This window comes from Atractosteus spatula, chromosome 28 (genome assembly GCF_055471065.1).
Source record: "Atractosteus spatula isolate fAtrSpa1 chromosome 28, fAtrSpa1.hap1, whole genome shotgun sequence".
NCBI lineage: Eukaryota > Metazoa > Chordata > Actinopteri > Semionotiformes > Lepisosteidae > Atractosteus > Atractosteus spatula.
In genome coordinates, this window is record NC_142733.1 from 4,814,667 (window position 1) to 4,835,503 (window position 20,837).

Below are 20,837 nucleotides of genomic sequence, written 5' to 3' on the forward strand. Positions count from 1 at the left end.
TGCTTCCTCAATTCCCCGAAGAGGGTGCAGCACGAGACTTCACGTATGCAAACTAGATGGTATCTTGTTCTGTGAAGCACTCCATGTCCGCAGACTGTTCCATTTGGTCCTTAGACTGTTCTTCATATTCAGAGTGTTGATTCAAGCCAGAAAAAAAATGAAAAAGCACCACCCTGAGCGCATGCAAGTACTCTACACGTGCACGTACAGGCTTCAATATAACGTCTGCAAAAGGTTAGTTCATAATAAGAAAAATATTTTTTTTAGCAAAGAGCATAAGACCAATGAATGTTTTTCATTCTTACAAAGGCTTTAAAACAGAGATCTCTGAAAATGCAAAACTATTCTGTGTAACAGCTACAACTTAACAATTAGATGTGTTCCTTTGCTTATTTTTAGGAACTTGCTATAACACATTTTTTTTTCTAGGAGGAGATAAGAAGCATCTATAGATGACACTGGATGGGCTCAGGAAATATCTTTGCAAGGTAGAGTAGACAGATGTTTCTAAAGAAAAAGCCCACTTATACAGTTCATTCAGAAGACCCCCATCATCTTACAAGCAAGCGAGCAGTGTGATAAACAAATAATATCAAACAAAAAGACAGTTACAACTGTCACGTCTCAGACCGACACACAGAAAGTTCAGCGAGATATTTTGAGCACAGCTTTAGGTCCAGGAAGACCTGTAGCGTTGCGTAGTCAAGTAATGGGAAGCTAAATTTAACAATAAGATTGTCCTTTTTTCGCATAAGTAGTCAAAAGTGCAGTTCTTGTGTTCTTGTTAAAGGGGAAGCTCTTTTATTTCAAATTTGAGCCTTGTTTTATTTATAGACCAAAAAACACAAGGCACTGAAATGTCAAAGGTTTTGCAAAGGGCTCCCTCCTGCAGAAGGTTGATTTTAGAACGTGTCTGGTGGCCTGCAGTGAACACAGGCTTGGCCTAATTAATGCCGGACCAATGGGTGGGTAACTGTGCTCAGTGAAAGTACAACACTTTTACTTTTACGTTTGCTGAAATGAGGCTGACCTCCATAACGCCACTTAGGAAGGTCTGCCGTTGTCGAACTACAGTGTGGTTTTCAAGTTTTCCCACTGTATTGCCGTGTTTAGTGTGTGCATCAGCTCAGCTGTGGGTTACCGAAATATACTTTCATGCATTCACTGGGATTTTACTGCCTGTTGCTCCCATCAGGGAATCCTAGTTGTTTTTTAATTTAATTTACGTGAGAGGGGCAACGCACTATTTTTTATATTGGTGACGAAGTACGAGACACAAGCTTTTGCTTGGTTTTTATCTACCAGCCAGTTTCCAGCTCAATCCCCCTCAAACCTGGCGTGTGCGTGGTTCTGCACGAGAGCCGTGCGCCTGGAGAAAACCCTTCGCATGTAGTGGGGGGACATGCAGACTCCACACAGAAAGGCAGGTGCTCCAGTATTAATCCTAATTCTGCACAGCCCTACACAGAGCAAAGCTGTCTGTAAAAACTAAGGCTTGGCTGTTCACTGTATTGCCATGCTGGACCCACTGCAAGACAGCCCAGTGAAATGAGCAAGCAGTCAGCTGTGCTAATACTGCTGCAGAAGCTGCTGGTGACTGAGCAGAGGGTGTGGATAAGTTTCAGGCCAGGATTTACCAGCATGCATTGGAAAGGTCTTAAAATTTAGCGCCCCTGGGGGATCGTGGGAAAGGAAACATTTCAGCCTCTTTTACCTGCTTGGAAAACATCTGATAACGCTTATGGATCTGTTGACCTGCAATCACGATTTTAAGCATTTTCATTCAAATTGTAGTGTTATCAGAATGATAACAGACTTGAATTTGATGGTGAGGGCAGCACAGTGGCGCAGCGGTTAGCATTCCGCATCTGGGTTCAATTCCAGACCTGGGCTGCTGTCTGTGTGAAGTTTGTATGTTCTCTCTGTGTTCACGTAGGTTTCCACAGTCCAAAGACATGCTGGTAGGTTAAATGGCTTTTGGGAGAGCTGGCCCTGGTGTGAGTGTGTCTGTGTTTGTGTCCTGCCCATGGTGTACCCTGCCTTGCACCCATTGCTTGCTAGGATAGGCTACAGCTCTCCTGCAACCCTGGATTGGATGTCGTGGTTAGAAAGTGGATGGATGGATAGATGAATGAATGACATTCTTCAGCATGGTGTTGTGTCTAATTCAGGCAGGTGGACGAGAGGGGCGGGAGGTTGCAGCGGCAACATGGTGGGGCTGTAGAAGCAGGAGGAGCAAGGAAGCACGTCTCCCATGGCTACTGCTTGCTCCCTGGTGCATCTGCAAGGGAGATGGCCGATTGCAGTGAGTGTGCACGGGCTCACAAGTTCCCATTCTCACATTACCTGTCTTCACATCAGGCACCGCTCGAGCCACAGCCAAACAGCAGTCAAAGGCGTCACACCGAGCTCTGAGTTGGCTATTGACTGAAAATAGCCATCAGTACTAAAACTGGGAGGTGTGGTGAGCTGTGGGAGGGTGATTTCTCTGTTGAAACACAATCTAATAATAGGAAGAGAACAAGAGACTGAGAACGAGAGATGGCAGATGACTGAAAGTGATAAAGACTCATTGAACCAGTGGTGAAGATGGCCTTTCCCTGTCCCAAGTACATCATGCTTATTTCATTGTCTTTTGTCACTTATGAAATGGCACAAGCCAGTCTGGATTCCAATCTGTAGGGGACCAGTGGCTGACTGGAGCTGAAGCTGTGCAGACCTGCAGTTTCCGGCACGGCAATTATTTCTACACCTGGTGTAGTAAGTGGAGCCACTTGAGGCTGTTCACTCATATGGAAATAAAGGATAAATCAAGTGTGCAATCTCACTGCACGCACACACACGCCCGCACACAGACAGACATGCGCACCTTGCCGTGTGCACACAGCTCAGCTGTGCTCGGTCTCCTTCAGCAGCGTTTCATCTGATGCAACAGTCCGCAACACCCGGCCGCAGAGCTGCAAACTCCTCCATCACGCTGCTGTATTCCTCTGTAGAGCAGCAGGGTAGCCCCGCAACTGCTCTCACCCAATCCTGCAGAGAATAGGCAAGCAGACTGGAGGCCGTAGCTGAGCAGTGCATTTAATCACCAGGCTGCCTCTGCCTTAGAGATCTGCCGCCCTGACAGAGGAGGCATCAGGGAGACAGGAGCCAGAGAAATCTGGGACTTTCAGTTCGAACCCACTGGTATCTAGTATGGTTTCGCTCTCGTCCAGCCCCTAGGAGCCTCAATCAGGGAGGCTTCAAATTGCCAAAAGCTTAAACACTGAGCAAGAAGTCCAAGTGCACAAATTAAGCAGAAGAGAGCAATGCCTCATCTGCTTCAGATCAAGCAGTCGTGTGTGTCCAGAAGACAGAGCTCCTGAGCTGCCACCAGACTGTGGTCTAAATATAACCAACTCCACAGCAGTTAGCTTCAGCTTTAAGGCTGAAGTGAAGGACTCGGGTAACATGGTAACAAAGCAAGCAGATTTTTTTATTATTATTATTGCTTAGCTGTGGCAAAGAGATTGTGATACCCAAAGACGCTTTTTTTGACCTAGACAAACTCTCAGCGCGTGGAATAGATAACCAAACCACCGTGCAGGGGCAGACAGGCTGGGACCATGAGCATTCATTCACTCATTCATTCATTCAGTAGCAAGGGCATAAATGGGAGGTCAGTATACCTCCAGCCCCAGTCTAGATAAGAAACAGAAAGCATGTTTTTCTCACCTCGTGGACAGGCAGTGGGTTACAAACGGGCACGAACGCAAAGCCATGTACGAAATAAAAGTAAATATTGGTGTGTATTTTTTGCAGCTCTCAAGCACCCTGTTGTGTGAGAGGAAGGAACCTATTGGAAGCAGCACATATTTAGACTTCTTTTTTGTTTTCCTGAAACTGCTCACTTCTGCTTTTGGCTGTATCGGTAGCTACCATTTCGGTGTGTGTGGGGAAGCCGCGGCTGTCAGAAATAGCCTGCCTGGTCAGTGTACATGTGTGAGTGCGGTTCAGCGTTGTGTATTCGTTTTTAGCCACGGCCTTATCTCCTTCAGAGCAGCAGTGTTTCTCAGACCGACCCTTAACTCCCCCAGCACCCCGCCCCGTCTGCGTCAGGTCACCAGGACCTCTGTGGCTTCCTCGTCCTCCTCGCTGGCATGCTTGGGTTTGAGCCCAGGATGTACTCCTCCAATTCAACTGGTCCATCTCCCTCCAGGGCACCACTACTACCAGTATGACTGCAACCCTGAAGACAAAGCTCTCTTGTTCTCCAGGTGAATATACACTAGCTCTGCAACTCTAGAGTCAAGCCAGGTTGCTCACATTTCACTATTTTTGAGCTTTATTTTTTTTAGAATATTAATGGGATACATTAATACATTAATCTGCAGATTCTGCAGATTTCAATGAAGGATAAGATCAGAAATGAAGAAATCCGTAGACGATGTAGGGTGGTGGATGTGGTTGAGAAGATGCGAGAGGCGAGGTTACGGTGGTATGGACATATCATGAGGAGGGACGCTGAGGAAGTAACAAAGAGGGTAATGGAATTTGAGGTGAAAGGTAACAGGGGAAGAGGCAGGCCTAGAAAGAGATGGATAGATTGTGTCAGAAAAGATATGGAGGTATGTGAAGTGAGTGAGGAAGATGTGCTCGACAGAGACAAGTGGAGAAGAGCAACCAGAGCAGCTGACCCCAGGACAGTCTGGGACTAAGGCTGTGAAAAAGAAGAAGAAGAGAATGGGAAACACAAAAAACAAACTGCTAGAATTGGCCAGAAATTAAGAGAAAAGTGTGCATAATGTTGCATTTTATTATTTATATACAGTATGTGCCCATTAACACTGCATAGCCCAGCCTAGTTAGGTCACTGCAGTGGTTGAATACATCATGTGCTTTATTATGATGCATCAGCTCATTTCTGCAACACAAACGTTTCCACGTGACTTGGCTGCAGACAATCAACATGCTCTCAAGTCATTTTTTCATTTTTGGTTTAATACAGCACCCTTTCCCATTCAGCATCACCCAAGAGAGCTTTGCAGGCAGATACAGCTTCAGGCACTGTGCTGTGGAGGTTCACAGAATGACAGCAACAGTAGATCACATTTACGCTGTCAGAACTCTTGATCACCATCATCATCACAATCCACACCATCATCACAGTCATCAACATCACAATCCACACCATCATCACAATCATCATCATCATCATCACAATCCACACCGTCAACACAATCGACATCATCGTCATCATAGTTGACATCATCATCACCATCATCATTGACATAATATCAAGAATTTGGTGCCCTGGCATTCCTATAGGACAGGAGACAGGCTGTTCTAGCCCTTGCATATGAGCTACAGCACGAGATGTTAGGGTTGCGTGTTCTGTGTGAGCGTCCAGCGAGCGGGGTGGGGTGGAACTGTCACGCCCGACATCCCTCCCTAGAGGGCGCTCCACTGCTCCCATTATTGTCCGTGTGATTAAGCTCTCCAGGTGTACCCTTTTAGTGTTATTACTTAAAGACCAGCTCCTCCAGTCCTCGGGGCTCATCATTAGGGTAAGGATGCGAGGCCTGCCCAGCACCAGGAAACCCTACGTCCGTCTCCTGAGGGCATAGGCCTCATCCCCGACACCTCCCGCTTCCTGAGCCCGGGGTCTGGAGGATCTCGCCCCGTCACCCTTGGACCTCCATGTTTTGTTTGTCCGTGTGCTCCCCCCTCCCGGGGATTTTAACTTTGTTGCGTCCCAGGGTGGATTCCTTGTTGATGGACTCTCGGACTGTGCTTTGACCTGCCCTTGGACCTGTTTGGATTTGGATGCCATTTTGTCTCCCCCGTTCACTGTCTCACGGACTGTCACTATTATTTTGTGCACTATTAAACCCCTGTGTGTTCCCTTTTACCACGCCTCCTGTTTTCTCCAGCTCTTACCGCATCGCATAGGGTCTTCTACAAGATCTGACACGGATCTCCGTCCGTGTTCGTGACAGGAACGCAGGCAGCCCAGCCTTCTGCCCTTTCCTGCCCCTGTGGCCACCAGGCAGGGGCAGTGAGTCGCTTCAGATGGACATGGGTTGTGACCGGGGTGCTGCAGCTACCTGCTGCGTGTCACGCTTGGCCCCCGCGAGTGGGCAGCCTGGGGTCTGCTTCCTTCCTGTTCTCTAACATCGAGTCCGCTTGCGCGGGCAGCTTCTGATGATGACGAAACGAACCCAAGAATGTGAAGTGATTGAGCGCTTAATGCTCAAACTCGCCTGGCTGAGGAAATGCCAGGGCTGGGCGGAGATCGTGGTGAAGCTGGGGTGGAGGGAAGGGTGTTAGAAACTGCCCTCTGTATATCCTCTGCACTCTGGCAGTGCTTCTTCCTGATGCTCTGACCCCAGACTGCTGCGGTCACAGCTTCCTCTCCTTTTCGAAGTGCGACTGTGGCTCTCAGGGCAGTGGTCTGTGGCCACCAGGAACTAACCTGCCTGGGCCTACTGACCAGTGTGGTGGTCTCCTTTGGGGCTGTGAATAATTACCCCATTCCTGCCTGCTCAGAGCTGCTTTTTATTTCTGTGATGAGCTCAAGCACAGCTGTTACCGCTCACCCTGTCTTCAGCACAGAAGAACATTTGCAGACAAGACGAGGCCACTCGGCCTATCCGGTCTGTTTAGAGGTTAGCAGCTAATTAATCGGAGGATCTCGTCCTGCTGTTTCCTGAAGTGAACCAGAGGAGTGGATCCAACAACTACTCTGTTGACGTACTCGTGCAATGCATAACTTGAACAAGGCATTGCTTGTTCCATGCTCCCACAACCCCTTGTGTAAAGACATGTCTCATAATCTCAGTTTTGAAAGAACTTCCCCTTAGTACCTATTTGTGTGCGCCTGTTCAGGTTTCACTGTTGATTCTGAGGATGGGAGCTGTATGTCTTTCCAAAGGTTTTCTAGTTAGGGTTCGAGTTTGGACTGGGCATCCAGGCATATCTGTGTTAACAGCCTGTACACTTCTCTCCCCTAACTTACGTAACTCTTGAGGCCACAGCTGTCCCTCTCTTTCGCTGCAGGAAATTTTAGCAAGTCATAATCATGGCTCTTTGATGATCCTGAATCTTTGAGAGACATAAGATCAAATACATGGATAATCTGAACAAATCCGTCAAAGCACACCTCAGAGCCCCAGAAATACCGTATCCTTCTGATATTTTCCTATGGCTATGTCTAGGATTTCTTCGCCCCCTTGCGTTCACAGAAAAAAATGCATTCTATTATTTCCTGTTCGGTACTCAAGGAAAGGGATCGATGATACCGTCCGGGTTTCAGTGACGTGCGCCGTACAGTGCACACGCTCTGCAGTATAATAAATCTTAAACACTTAAAAAAATATTATGACGTTATTTTCGTAAACTTAGCCAAATGTAAAGGAATTTGGCGATTTTTTGTAAGGCATAGGGAACACAGTTATTTCAAATAGCGCCTTTCATTAGACAGCATATCAGCTTTACAAAAAAATCGAAATAAAAGCATTACAAACACATTACTACACAAACATCTAACACAATTCAATTCCTGGGGTGCTGTTTGTGTGGAGTTTGTATCTTCTCCCTGTGTTCGCGTGGGTTTCCTCCAGGTGCTCCGGTCTAATCCCACAGTTGACCTCTGGGAGACCTGCCCCTGCTGTGGGTGTGTGCGTGTCCATGTTGGTGTCGGTTCGACGCGGATCGACCGCGTTTCTGGCTAGGATAGACCCCGGTTCCATAGTGACACTGGATTGGATAAACCGGTTTGGAAAACGGGAGGCTGTAATAGAGGCTGGGAGATCATTCCACAGCCTTTGAGCGCCTGAAAAGACAACGGGGACTCCCGGGGTTCTGAACCTAGTTTTGGAAAGTGAGAGGAGGTCAGAGTTCAAAAGCGCAAGATGACGCGCAGGTGCGCGCGGACAGTGGGTTTGATATGAGTCAGCGGTATCTGAATCTCTTCTGAAATCCAAGCCAGTCACTGCGAGGAAATAAAAACTCGACAGAGGTGCTTTTGAGCTCAGATCAGTGATCTATTTGGCTAATGCGTTAATGTAATAGGAAATTATAATATAGGTAATACAATTACAGATATCACATTAAACCTTGCATTTGATGACAGTTACTATTACTTTTAAATAGCTTTAAACACTACTTGTAGGATGTCTTACAGGGTCTAAGAACGTAAGATCTGTGAGGACTGATCTGTCCTAATTCATATATAGTATATATAATCAACCAATTCATCGATAAAATAAAGAAGTAGTAATGCACACGTGACAATTTTATTTTCTCGTTTATCGGTGACTGTAAAATCTGGAGATACATTCTGTTTAATCCCTCGGTAATCTGGGCAGCTCGGGCAAAAACGTAGGTCTGTTATCTCTCTTTTTTTGGCAGAAACGACGTTAATTCTTCTGGACCATTGTCAAGGGGCGCACAGCACAAATTACAGGGGGAAAGCAAAACTGTTCTCATAAAAATCCCCTTTAAACGTTCTCCTTGCCTGCGTAAATATGGCCAAAACAATTCAACTGCACTCGAACTGCACTGAGTTCACCTCCTTAGTAAGAAAATACGCATATAGTATACGCATATACATGACTGGCCCACGATATCTGCGTGAAAGTTAGGGGGAAGGGAATTCTGTTCTTATTCTCTGATTTCAAACTTTCAGCTCAGCCGTCGACTCCTTTTCCCACAGAGCACACCGGTCTGAAATAGGCCGCGTTTCCTAGGCAACACTGGGATTAAAAAGGAAAAAAACTGAATAAGATTTAATAGACGGAGAGGGTTGAATCTGGAGAAGGCCGACAGACTCTACAAACCGTGGTCAAGAGTCAAGAGTTACTTATCATGATTAAAAAAAATGTTAACTTGCTCTTCCGATATTAATCCCACATCAATTGTTCAACTAAAATAAACACGTGTAATTATGTGTTACATACTGTACGTATTTCCAGCGCTGAATGCTCCCATATTCGTAGGCAGCTGTGGTGTTTTTACCAGACCTAACAATGTCTGTGCATGTGTAGAAAACGGTATTCCATTTAAAATGTCCACGCTGGTTTAAAGCCAATGGAATTCATCAGCACAGAGTTTACATCACACTTGTAACGTGCCGGCTGAAGTTTCCTGTGTTACTAGCTCTGTTGAACGCCCGTATATTGGGCGTATATTTTCTTTTCACAAACACACAGTATAGTTCAGAACAAATCTCTCACGTCTTCAGGTGATCCTTTTACGCTTTTACATTTGTGCAATGTGCATGTTACATTTTTAAGCAAGCGTAAACGTTATGGGTATTTTTTTTTTGGTGAACCTAATTGTGAAATTCCTCAAGTGTTTTTTTTTTTAAATCTGGGATTTAAACCCGCATCACATGCTCGGACTGAGCAACCCCCGCGCGCGCTCGGGACTCTTTCCTCGGCGACCTGATTAGCCGCCGCGCGCGGTGGGTGTCCGCCTCACCCTCGTGCGCGCGCGCGCGCCTGCAGGACTGATGGAGGGACTTTAAAACTTAATAATCAAGCGGAAACGGGAGCCGTTTACACCTTCCACGCTTACTAGGCGCAGAGGAGTTTAGCATAAGAAGGAGAGGCGGGATGAAAAAAAAAACATCAGGCGAGAGGAATTTAACGGCGCAGCTGAAAAAGAACTTATTTTGAGCACGTAGTCTCTTTGGCAGAAACTTTTTTTTTTTTACATGCAACCAAATGCAACAATGTCCTCTCAGTACAGCCAACGCTCTTTGACGGTTCTGGCCCTTCTGGGAATCCTGTCGGCTATTATGTCCGTTCTGTCCGTCATTCTGATCTTCCAGCTCCAGAGCAGCCAAGCCGGGAGCGCGGACACCTCCCCGCGCCTCTCCGGCATCCCAGCCGAGGTGTCCGCGGTCCTGCGGCGCGTGTCCACGGTGCTCACGGCCCTCGCCCTCACCCTCAGCCTCAGCTCTGTTGTGGTCTGCCTCTTGCACAGCTACTTCACCGCCGAGATCTGCGGCGGCGAGGAGGACACGGACAGGTGGGTAACCCGGGCGTCGCTCGGCTCGGTGCGCAGCGTGAAGGAGCCGAGTCCACAGGTACAGCTCTTATCCCGGCCTGATCTGGTCAGCGGTAAATACCGCTATTGATACAATACCGACAAAACGCTTGTGCTTCTGTGCTTTTGCCGGCAAGTGCTGTGCGATATTTAAATTATGCGCCCTTTTGTAACGCACTGTCCGCTCTGTACGATGTGGGAGCATCGTACTGTATCGTGCTTGTCCCCAGTGATCAACGCACACCCCTGCTATACTAATTGAACATTCAGTCACAGTTCCGTGTGTAGCGCTGTTATTTTCCCTAGCCATTGAAAAAGAACAGAAACAAAAACTGCAGTCGCATTACGGCAGTAAAAGTAAACAAAAATGTTTATTTTGACAGAATCCGGCAATGTTTGGAGAAAAAACCCCAGCAAACTTTCACACTTGAGAAATGCTTTCAAAACAAATCGTGAAACGATACAGAAAGCACTGATCTACTATTTTTACACATTATCTGTAGGCCCTTTTATTGACTTTAATACTTTCTCCAGACCTGAGACCATGGCCAGTTCTCACAAAAAAAGGTGTCTAATTTCGCCTTTTCATAAGCAGTGACATACCAGCCGCATGCTTTCTGTTTTACCGACTACGTGTGTGGCGAAACCGTGACTTGGAACTTTTTGTCTGGATTTTTTACAGCTTTTAAAAATAAAAAAAAATTTAAAAAAATCGCGCTAGTGACGCCGAATCCGTGGAGGCCAAGGACTGGCATCCACGAGCCCCTCCAGTCTCCGCGCGCCTCGCCAGAACAATGGCGACCCTCATTGCGCTCTCCGCTCACGTCGCTGGTGTCACACGGAATTACTGAACCGTCTCCCGAGCAGCGCGTTCACAGGAACCCAGTTGCTTTTCTCCCCGCGTCGCTTTGTCACTTAATTCATGCACAACCCCCGCCTGCCTTCCTCGGCAAACACGCCGCTGCACGGGACAATAAATACTCTTGTTCCTAGTTGCTATTTACAGCAATGGGGATGCGTATTCCGTATGCTGCTGGCTCTGATAATCACAAACTTTTTTTTTAAAGAAAAAGATTATCGTCAAGACTTCCTGTTACTCTTTCAACAGTCTCACCGGGATACGAACCCTACATTCGTGCGAATTCTTCAGTCGTCTTGCATATGTAAAAGGCCGGAATCAGTTTCACCCAAAACCAAACCTCTCCTTCAGCTTTAGAAATCGACACCCTACCGTTACATGGTTTACGGTGAAGTTCGCCGATATCCTGTTACCCAAGGGTTTGTGGTGATAAAAAGAGGATTATCAGGAACAAGAAACAAACCCCAGCAGACCGATAGCAATAGCTTGTCTTCAATGCACCTTTATTGTGTGTGAAATAAACAAATTCCTCACACTTATATAGCACTTTTCTGGACCCTCCACTCAGAGCGCTTTACAGGTCATGGGGATCCCCTCCATCACCACCAGTGTGCAGCCCCACCTGGATGATGCGCCAGTCCGCTCCCCACACACCAGCTCTCAGTGGGGAGGAGAGCAGAGTGATGAAGCCAGTTCAGAGATGGGGATTATTAGGAGGCCATGACTGGTAAAGACCAGGGGGGAGATTTGGCCAGGACACCAGGGTTACACCCCTACTCTTTTCGAGAAACACCCTGGGATTTTTAATGACCACAAAGAGTCAGGACCTCAGTTTTATGTCTCATTAGAAGGACAGCACTTTTTTTTTTACAGTATAGTGTCCCCGTCACTATACTGGGGCATTAGGACCCACACAGACTGCAGGGTGAGCGCCCCCTACTGGCCCCACTAACACCTCTTCCAGCAGCAGCCTCAGCTTTCCCAGCAGTCTCCCATCCAGGTACTGGCCAGGCTCACACTGCAGAGCTCCAGTGGGGCTGGCAGCTGGGAGCTGCAGGTGTTATTAGTTCAGTACCTGCCTGGCCCTAAAACACCTGTGAGTGTCCTAATAACTTGGGGTCTCAGCTACAGCTGGGGGGGTTGTAACAGTGTGAAGGCAGGGGCGCCGTCCTGCTCCTGTGGACACCCCCCTCCAGCACAAACAGACATGCCTGCTGCATTTTCCCACGCTGAGTTCCATCACATCCCCACAGCCTCACCAGCGCTCAGCTGGGCTTCAGGTCTTCGGCACTGGGGAAGCTGCGTTTGCCAAGTAACTTTGCATCCCCCCCACCCCCCACCTTTTCAACAGTAAGAAACACTTGCAAAAGTTCTAGTCAGGCAGCTTGTTTGTTCAGTTAAAGGCTTAAGGTTAGAGTTCGGCTGGGACAAATATCCACAGCTATAGGGGTCCCCAGGTTGGAACCCTCATTCTTTGGTTTACTGTGCATATTTCTAAACTGTACTGTTGTTGTTGCATCACTAAAGTCGTGGTTTGAGAGCACAGTGACCAAAAGGGATTCACTGTGGATGTGCTTGGCTGGCCAGTCAGCATTATAATGGTTGTTCTCTCATGTCCCACCTCCCACAGGGCAGACTGGTTCCTATTGGACAGCCGGCCTGTCCGTCACGTGGCCATTGGCCTTTTCTGCCTGGGAATTTCAGTTTACTTAGCAGGTAAGGACTGGGGGGGGGGGGGAATCGAAACACAGCCTTGACTCAGTCGATATTTCTTACTCGTTTTATTCTTCTCAAAAAAACTGTAACGGTTTTATCATAAAGTGAATCTTGTAAAAGGATCCTGCGTTCTTCTAGTGCAAGGGTCAGTCTGCAAGGGGTTAAAAAATGTGCTGCACAGTTTACAGAAATCCAGATGTCCTTGAGTGCACACCGCCTGTACAGTTCCCAGCTGGGGGCAGACATCCTTAGACAGTTTAGTGGGTATGCTTTCACATTTGGCATTTCGAGATTAATGTTAATCAACTTGCTAAACATTAGACACAATTTGAATGTGAGTCTTTTAAGAGCTGAGGGCCAGGAGTCAGCTGCAGGTTAAGAAAGGAGAACATGCTGTTCCTCTGCATCTTAATGCACTGTGCTTTCCGCCTGCAGAGATTAAGAGCCTGCAGACTGCAGGAGTCTGGAAACTGGTTTCCAAGAGTTTTAAATGACAGCCTTCCCCCTCTGTCCACACACACACACACCTGGAACAATGCGGTCTTTCACGAACACACACTAGAGAAGTGTCCTGCTGTGGGAGCTGGCGCAGGCCGGTCTGCGGAGTGGGGTGGCTCGTGTTTCTGCCGCAGGGAGGACGCTGCCCTGCTGCAGCTGGAAGGCAGCGGTGGTCCCGCGATTCATCTGCGGGGAAAGACCTTCTTCGCAGCGAGACCCGAGCCATCACAACCCCGAGCTTTGCCGTTCTGCACCATCCTTCAGCACTGCGGGGTCCACAGCTCTTTTCCTGGGGAGGGGGGGGTAGAACGAGATCAGTGCACAGTCTCTCACACAGATGGGGAAAGTCAAACTGATACAGAGGGGTGTTCAGCCCTGGCCCTGGGGGGCCCACCTGTCTGCACTGTTTGCATTCCACCTCAGCGCTTACCCTAAAATCAATCAGCATTGTCTTAATTGGACCAATTTACCAATTTCTAGCAACTCTGTAAATGCCACGGCATTAAAAAGATCTAGGAACCCAGCACAGACTGTGGCCCTCCAGAACCAGACGTCTCTATTCCAACACCATTAGCCTAGAGGAAAACCTCCTTCTCTTTCCCCATGTGCAGCTCTGTCCATTTACATGCTGCTGGCCTTCGAGATCGAGACGGGCATCGCCAGCGCCTGTGTCCTGGCAGCGGGCGTCATGGTCCTGCTCCTCACGGTGGTGCACTCCCTGGCGCGGGCAGCCCGCACCGCGCCGCGCGGCCGCGCCGAGCTCTCGCACACCGTGTACCAGAACGAGCACGAGGGCGGCGCCGGGGATGGGCCGCGGGGCCGGCCCGAGATCCACCGCCAGTTCTCCTACCCGGCCCGGGCCGAGCCCAAGCCGCAGCCGCCGGAGCCCGGGCGCTCCCCGCCGCCCCCTGGTGGCCGCGGGAGCGCCACCGCGCCCAGGATGCACCGCACCCTGTCTGCGGAGTCGGGCCTGCTGCCGGCTCACTCCAAGCCCTGGAACGGCATCAACAGCGAGATGAGGACGGTGCTGGCCCGCAAGTCTGGAGGCTCGGGCAAGGACTCCACGCTGGTCTGACCTCCATGGCGCCGATGACCGAAACGCAGGAGGAACACAGACAGAGACTGACAGGGGGTTGGGGGGGGGGGGGGGGGGGGGCGTCTTGCCTTGGTAGCTGCAGCGACCCGACCCAAGCAGAAAATCCACTAGTTGGCTTCCAAAAGCAGAGCTAGATTATAGTCTCCCAGAACGCACTCTGGCACGCTCAGAGCGATTACGACACTGAACGCGCGTGGCTGCAGCAGAACAAAAAGAAACGCGTTCTGTATTTAGCCTTGAGATGTAGAACGTAGGCTGATCTTGGGTCCTGAGTTTGGTTCCGTCGCGCAGAGCCCTCTGTGTGGAGTCTGCATGTTGCAGTGTCTGTGTGGGTTCGGTCTGGGCTTCTTCCCACAATGCAAAGCTACGCTGGAAAGATTAATTGGCATCTCTGCGAGTGCTCCCCGCCCCAGTGAAGTGGCAAGCTTTTTATAGGGTACTCCCACACTGTGCCCAACGGGTTAGACTCCAGCTCCAAAATGCTGATGCATCATCTCAGTCTTTCCTGACAAAAATGATTTCCTGATCTAAAAACATCTGCAATCATCACACACTGTGATAGAACTGACAGAGTTCTGCAGAAAAAAAGCGGTTTTGAAAAAAAAATGTATTCCTTCTGTTCCAACAGCTTCTCTTCCATCTTGCTTTTTTTTTTAAACTGAAAAATCTGACCTATGTAAGGAGGAGAAACTTTGGTGGTGTCAATTTTACCTGCAAACACTAATTTGGAGATTTTATCTAAATCTGAGGCTGCAGGTAAATGGTAATTGTCTTTTTACTTCAGAGAGATAATTTTAAATTGCCCTGCTGAAATATTTCCAGAAGATACAATATGGAGAATGTCACTACTGTGTTATCCACAGAACTGCAGACTGTCTGTCTATCACGCACTACTACATTTTTAAGTGTTAGAGCTGGTAGAGGCATCTATAAGCTTCAGAAATTCAATATTCATAAATAAGACCACACCTGCAGGAAAAATTTAATTGAATGCCCACACTTCTTGAACATACCAGAAAAACAATGTCTATTCAAACTATACAAGCTGCGAGAAAAATAATTTTTCTGTAGTTGAAAGAAAAATACTCAAGAAAGGCTTTAAAGAAGTGCTTGAAGATACATGTGTGTGTACTGGTTTTCTTAAAAGATCAAAGGCAAGTTGTGAAATTGCAATTATATACAGGTTTACCAAAACTATTGTATTACACTGTGTGTAGATTAAATAAATAGTACATTCAGCTACTCAGGGGAAATTGTGGGACTTTTGTCATTCTTGAATTTAAACAACACAAGCACTTTTGGATCAATATCATGGAGAACGGAAAAGACAAAAAAAACACATCATAGTGTTATTGTTCATGAAACAATAGTTTCATTCTACTATTTTAAGGAGCATGCTACTCAATGACAGAAGACTGCTACACCTAAAGAGTACAAGCCATTGCACTTGGCCAACAAGCTGTGAATTAAAACAAGTTTAAAATAAAATATATTTCAATCCTCCACCTGTTTACGTTAGAATATCATCACAGGCTAACTCAAATCATCATTCTGAAACACATCATAAAATACCTAAAGGAAATTTGATGTAACTGCACTCCCCAGGATCTAGGACTTCAAAATATCTGGTAAGCTGAGTTTTAGGCAAAAGAGAAACACCACCCCAGACCAAATTTCACGTGAAAAGGTGTTAGTGGACAAAGGTCTAGATTAAATCAAAACTTCAACCCACCGAAAGATTCCCAACTAGAAGACCACCGAAGCAGCTAGTCATCGAGTAGGGATGATTCCTTCTGCTGCTTATTTAGGGATTTGCTTTTGATGATGGGTCTGGAATCGGTCAGTGCCCTGTGGCGGTGGGTCAAAGGTCTGATTTAACGCGATGAGAAAGGGGAAAGGTTTTGTTTTTTTCCTTTGAGAAATCCAGAGAAATCCAAACAGAAACGGCAGCAAAGGCGTCCGAGCTGAAGAGGAGATCGGTGCGTCCTGCCGGCAGAGGGGCTACTAACCTGGGGGAGGAATCAGGAAGACGAGGGTGGGGTCGGCAGAGGTGGGGCGCTGGGGCTGGAAGAGGGGCTCGCGTCACTAAATCAGCATGCAACAGCCCCCCCGAGAACAGAAAAGAAATCATAAGTAAAACGGGGATCCCACGTGTGTGTGGGGGGGGGGGGAATCACCAACTTCAGCCCCTGAGGGCGGGAATCCTGCAGGATTTCCAATACATTTTTTAATTATTAGCAATCGGGACAGAAAAAAAAACTTCTTTAGTTCTTCACCTTAAACCTGGGATTAACTGTTCCAATTGAGAACCAAGTCTTCTTTACAATAAGAACCAGGAGAGTACCCGTTTAGAACAGCGCATGCTGAACATCTTACTCAAGGATACAACAGCAACCTCCCACCCAGAATCTGAACACCCCACTGTTCTCGGGTGTGTGGTGGAGAACGACAGCTCCTACTCCTCAATGCTGGCCTGATTAGAGAGCATTGAGCTCTTCTGCACTGGCCCGCAAGGGCTAATAAGCGGTAATTGCTTTTCCTTATTAATACTGACATCCTGTTTCACCAGTGGTGCTGCTGGACCAGTAGGGGGCACTCTTTCCTCCAGACCAGAATTTCCAAGCCAGTGCCCCAGGATGGTGCCACTGTGTTGCAGGAGATACTGTCCTTCAGATGAGATGTTAAACTGAAGCACCGAATATTAGACACTGATCTCTGTGGCACAACTTGTGAGAGTAGGAGTGTTAACATGTATGTCTTGGATGGGATCCAGTGCTACACCAATTTGAATGCACCCAACGTGAGAAACTGGTCTCTGGAACAACAAAAAGCAAATACATGAAACAGGATATTAAGATCAATAAGGAAAATAAAGGCGTAGCATTAATTTCAATTTCTTGATACAGTGCTCAGCAGTCATATAAGCTAAAGCAAAGCACACCAGTGGGATTGTGCCCCAGAGAAGTCAGGAAAGGAGACCCTCAAAATGACCAGAGTTCCTCAGTCATGAACAATTCCTTTCAAGAACAACATTGCTCTCGGATGGCTCAGCTGAGGCTGTTAAACTTAACATGATTGAGCAACAGCAACTTTCCTGAGTACACAGCAATTACCTATCGCACTAAAAAACACGCCTTTCATTCCTCAAAAAAAAAATCCCGTTTCGTTTGGCGATTGTTCGGTTGAGATATGAGTGCTTAAAACGTTGGTCAGGACCAACAAAAACCTAATTTGTGGAATAAAAAAAAAAGGCAAAGCTCTTCACCATTTGGAATTGAATGATGGTAAACATTGCAAATCTTTACCAAGCAGTGAGCTTCACACCACCTGCTGTCGCGATAAAGCCCCATCCATCATTCAGGATCCCAACCATCCCAGCCACAAACTGTTCTCCCCCCTGCGCTCTGGCCAGCGGTACCGCACTGTTAAAGCACTGAGCACTAGACTCAAGAACATCTTCTACCCTACTGCAGTGCGCATCCTCAACAGCTGACTGTGCAATGCCTCAGAACAGAAGCACCGCTGCACTCTGGACTCTTGACTTGGCTACAATGTACTGTTCTGTTTGATTATTTCTGTACATATTCATGTAAAGAATATTTATTATTTACAGTTTTGCAATGTGTGGTGTTGCCTGTTGTACTCTTCGTGTCCTGGAGAATCAGAATCCCACTGTACATGTAGAAATGGCCAGTAAGTCCATCCCCAGCTGTCTCTGGAAAGCGAGAGAAGGTGGTTCTAACTGCCCTGGGAGGCACCTCACCGTCGCCCCCTACCTGCGTCCCTGAGAGGAGTTAATGCTGTCCTTCAGGCCGATGGCCTGCCGGAGGAGCCCGTCAATGCTCTTGAAGTAGAAGCTGCTGTTGGTCATGCCCTTCACTGCGCTGGCACACACAGACAGAGAGAGAGAGAGCAAACATCACGGGCAGCCACCCTCTGGCCCACCTGCTTCCTGGCCACGTGCAGGGCGAGGACCGCCTTACCTGCACGCGTATTCCACTGAGTAGATCGCCCCCTGGCTCTGCTCCTCCCAGCTCTGCATGTCCGTCTGCAGTTGGAGAAGTGGAAGAAAGTCATTCCAGTGAACAGCAGTCTGCAGCAGGAGGGTGCCAAGCACCAGGCAAATGCTTCACAGTCTCACTAGAGGGCTCGTGCGATGGTGGTTCAACACTCTCCCAGTATGGATGGGAACTGGATGGACAGGGATATTCTTTGCACTATTACTGAACAGTCACACTAACAATTGCCGCATCCCTCTCTCTTCCTGATCTCCCCTCTTTCCTAGTCAGGTTATCTCCCATAACCAATCAGAAAACACGGGAACTTCACAGCCAGTCAAAGCTATCTACAAACTGGAACAGCCAACTCCGCACAACTCAAACATATCTCCAACTGCTCAGCTGGATAAGACAGCCACAACTGGACCAACTGCTCACCAGAACTAAACCACAACGACAGCACCTAAGCTTACAACAGTAGAACCAGCGCCAGTATCCTTGCAGCTGTGCTCCTGCCACGGGGCTGTCAGCCTGTTCAAGCTTTTAATGAAGGAGTTTACTGAACGCATCACTGAAAATGTGATTTACAACGGCGCCCGTGTCCTTAGTTACCGTGGAGTTGGAAGATCTCGCTCGTACTCAGCGTCTTCCGATCCACTGCTCCAGAGTACCAGGGGCCCCATAGTGTTTTACTAGCGACCAGACCTCCAATACTGCATCAAGTCATCAACTGTGAATGACCTTAAATACAACCCTATATATCTAGCTCCGGAAAGAGATTCATTGACAACTGCTTTTGGAACAAGGGTCAGACAAAACGAGGTTTCTCCAAGAACTGAGTTTGACACCCCTGTTGTAAAACCAGAAACAGTTTGTAGGGATCATTGCCTTAAGGAGTTTCGGCCTTTTTAAATTTACAGAAATAGCCACCATCACACAGTGTTGATTATAGAACAATAGCAGTGGTGACAACCATATACAGAATAACCTTTACATTGAGCTTCATTACGTCTGAGGTGCCCAACGCACTTTCATATAAAGGCACAGAATAAACCACTGAACCCAACACAAGATACCTCAAGCACATTAAGAGGGATTTTCACGTAATAATGTGAGTGGTAATTAAATTATTCAGCACGGATTTTTTTGCATTTTCCAATCGGTGCGGTGAGGCAATGTCCTGCCGTACCTGTGTTTTCCCAGTTTAACAGAGCACGAACTGTTCACACGAACCGAGCCCGGACACGTCCCCGGCGGCTCACCTTGTGCTGCACGAGCTCCGGCAGGGACCTCCTCACGTGCTCCTGCAGGCGGTACAGCGCCACCGAGGGCTCGTTGGCCAGCACGTACATGCTCTCGGTGAACTTGTCCGTCACTGGGCCGGCAGAAACAAACAGCACAAAACATGCGTCTTCCTCTTGGCTCTTACCTCTGCCTGGTCAGTGCAGGTACAGTACAGCCCATCCCTCGCTAATGCTATAGCAACCGCTACAAGATATGACATCATTTTATTGCCCGTCCAAAAGGGTGGAAATTCGAGCATCACCGTACAAAACTACAAAAAATAACACTCTGCATAAAATAGACATTAAAAACAAACAATAGTCCTAGACATGGAACAATACATACACGCACCTCGCTCTGCACTACACATAATCTGCTAGCTCCCTACAGGTAACTCACAGGTAAGTCCGGAGTGTCAGAAATATCCTACTTCAAGGGTACAGTTTCACGGGTTCACATAACTTCATATAGCCCCTCTCAGCCTGTTTACCATAATTTCTGACTATACTATTGTAACGCTTACGGCCGACTGGCACTGTGTAAGAGCCGGCGTACCAGTGCAGGTGACGTCACCGCCCTTCCCTGTGATAGCAGGACTACAGCTACTGGGCTGGGGAGAGATCTCTCTTTAGCTCACGGGGCTGGGTCGCTGCAGAGAGACGCGGAAGTCCCGGGTTCGAGCCCCGGACGGTGTGGGGCCGACCTGATGCGGCAAGGGCGCCCGCCTGAGCCCCCGTTGCGTTACACTATTGATTAATTGATGACGAACAGACACAGGCGAGAATGACTCTGTATCAGATCCAGCCACGATGAGAGTTGTTTTCTTTACGTACAACACACTGAAGTAATATCAGCTGGTAGGGGGTTGATACCAAATGCAAGGTCGGTTTGATCAATTCAAAGATGACAGTGAATTTAAAAATATTTCCCAAACAGGAAACTGAATTAGCCTGGGATTTATCAAGAAAGGTAACCCAATTCCCAATCCCGTTTGTAAATGCTATGCTCTCAGTTGTTGAAAAAGCCGTTTAGAAATATCACTTACCTCGCTTTACTTTAAGCTGCATCTCTTGGTCTTCCATAATTAATCGCAGTCTTCAAAGAAATACAACCCGCTTCCCGAACCCAAAGCCTATGCAGCGTTTCCCTGGAGTGTTCGTCTGTTTTAGTACCGAACGGAAACACGAAGCAAAGGTTTAAGGTTCCTACATCCCGGACCTTTAGCAAACCCGAACACTTCAAATACTGACGCTTTAGCGGCGGTTGGTAAACTCCAAGGCCGGTGGTTGGTGGGAATGTCACGCCGATCACAGAAGTAACGTCGATTTCCCTGTATCCAGCTGGCCGCTGCAAA

The 20,837-nt window shown here is 47.7% G+C and overlaps 2 protein-coding genes across 5 annotated transcripts; one reads left to right on the forward strand and one right to left on the reverse strand.

Moving 5' to 3' along the window:
* The first annotated feature begins 9,697 nt into the window (after positions 1–9,697).
* On the forward strand, positions 9,698–14,180 carry tmem221 (transmembrane protein 221). Its single transcript, XM_088907599.1, has 3 exons — positions 9,698–10,014; positions 12,522–12,607; positions 13,717–14,180. Exons 1-3 carry the CDS (start codon positions 9,698–9,700, stop codon positions 14,178–14,180), a joined length of 867 nt encoding a protein of 288 aa, XP_088763725.1.
* On the reverse strand, positions 10,385–20,817 carry borcs8 (BLOC-1 related complex subunit 8). Of its 4 annotated transcripts, XM_088907601.1 has the most exons (6): positions 20,529–20,817; positions 19,462–19,574; positions 18,185–18,249; positions 17,978–18,085; positions 16,211–16,286; positions 10,385–13,394 (listed from the first exon to the last, which is right to left on the reverse strand). In XM_088907601.1, exons 1-5 carry the CDS (start codon positions 20,563–20,565, stop codon positions 16,223–16,225), a joined length of 387 nt encoding a protein of 128 aa, XP_088763727.1. In that variant the 5' UTR covers positions 20,566–20,817; the 3' UTR covers positions 10,385–13,394; positions 16,211–16,222. The 4 variants fall into 4 exon arrangements, with proteins under 4 accessions (XP_088763727.1, XP_088763728.1, XP_088763726.1 ...); XM_088907602.1 differs by lacking the exon at positions 16,211–16,286; XM_088907600.1 differs by having other exon boundaries at positions 10,385–16,286.
* Between the last annotated feature and the right edge of the window lie 20 nt (positions 20,818–20,837).

What these genes read in the sequence shown, in the direction of transcription:
- tmem221 (XM_088907599.1), top strand. Translation starts at nt 9,698, where the DNA reads ATGCAACCAAATGCAACAATGTCCTCTCAGTACAGCCAACGCTCTTTG. An exon ending in GGCGAGGAGGACACGGACAG is followed by an intron (nt 10,015 to 12,521) that starts GTGGGTAACCCG and finishes CACCTCCCACAG; the next exon opens with GGCAGACTGGTTCCTATTGG. An exon ending in AATTTCAGTTTACTTAGCAG is followed by an intron (nt 12,608 to 13,716) that starts GTAAGGACTGGG and finishes CCCCATGTGCAG; the next exon opens with CTCTGTCCATTTACATGCTG.
- borcs8 (XM_088907602.1), bottom strand. Translation starts at nt 20,565, where the DNA reads ATGGAAGACCAAGAGATGCAGCTTAAAGTAAAGCGAG. An exon ending in GCAGCTTAAAGTAAAGCGAG is followed by an intron (nt 19,575 to 20,528) that starts GTAAGTGATATT and finishes CTGCCGGCCCAG; the next exon opens with TGACGGACAAGTTCACCGAG. An exon ending in TCAGTGGAATACGCGTGCAG is followed by an intron (nt 18,086 to 18,184) that starts GTAAGGCGGTCC and finishes TGTGTGTGCCAG; the next exon opens with CGCAGTGAAGGGCATGACCA.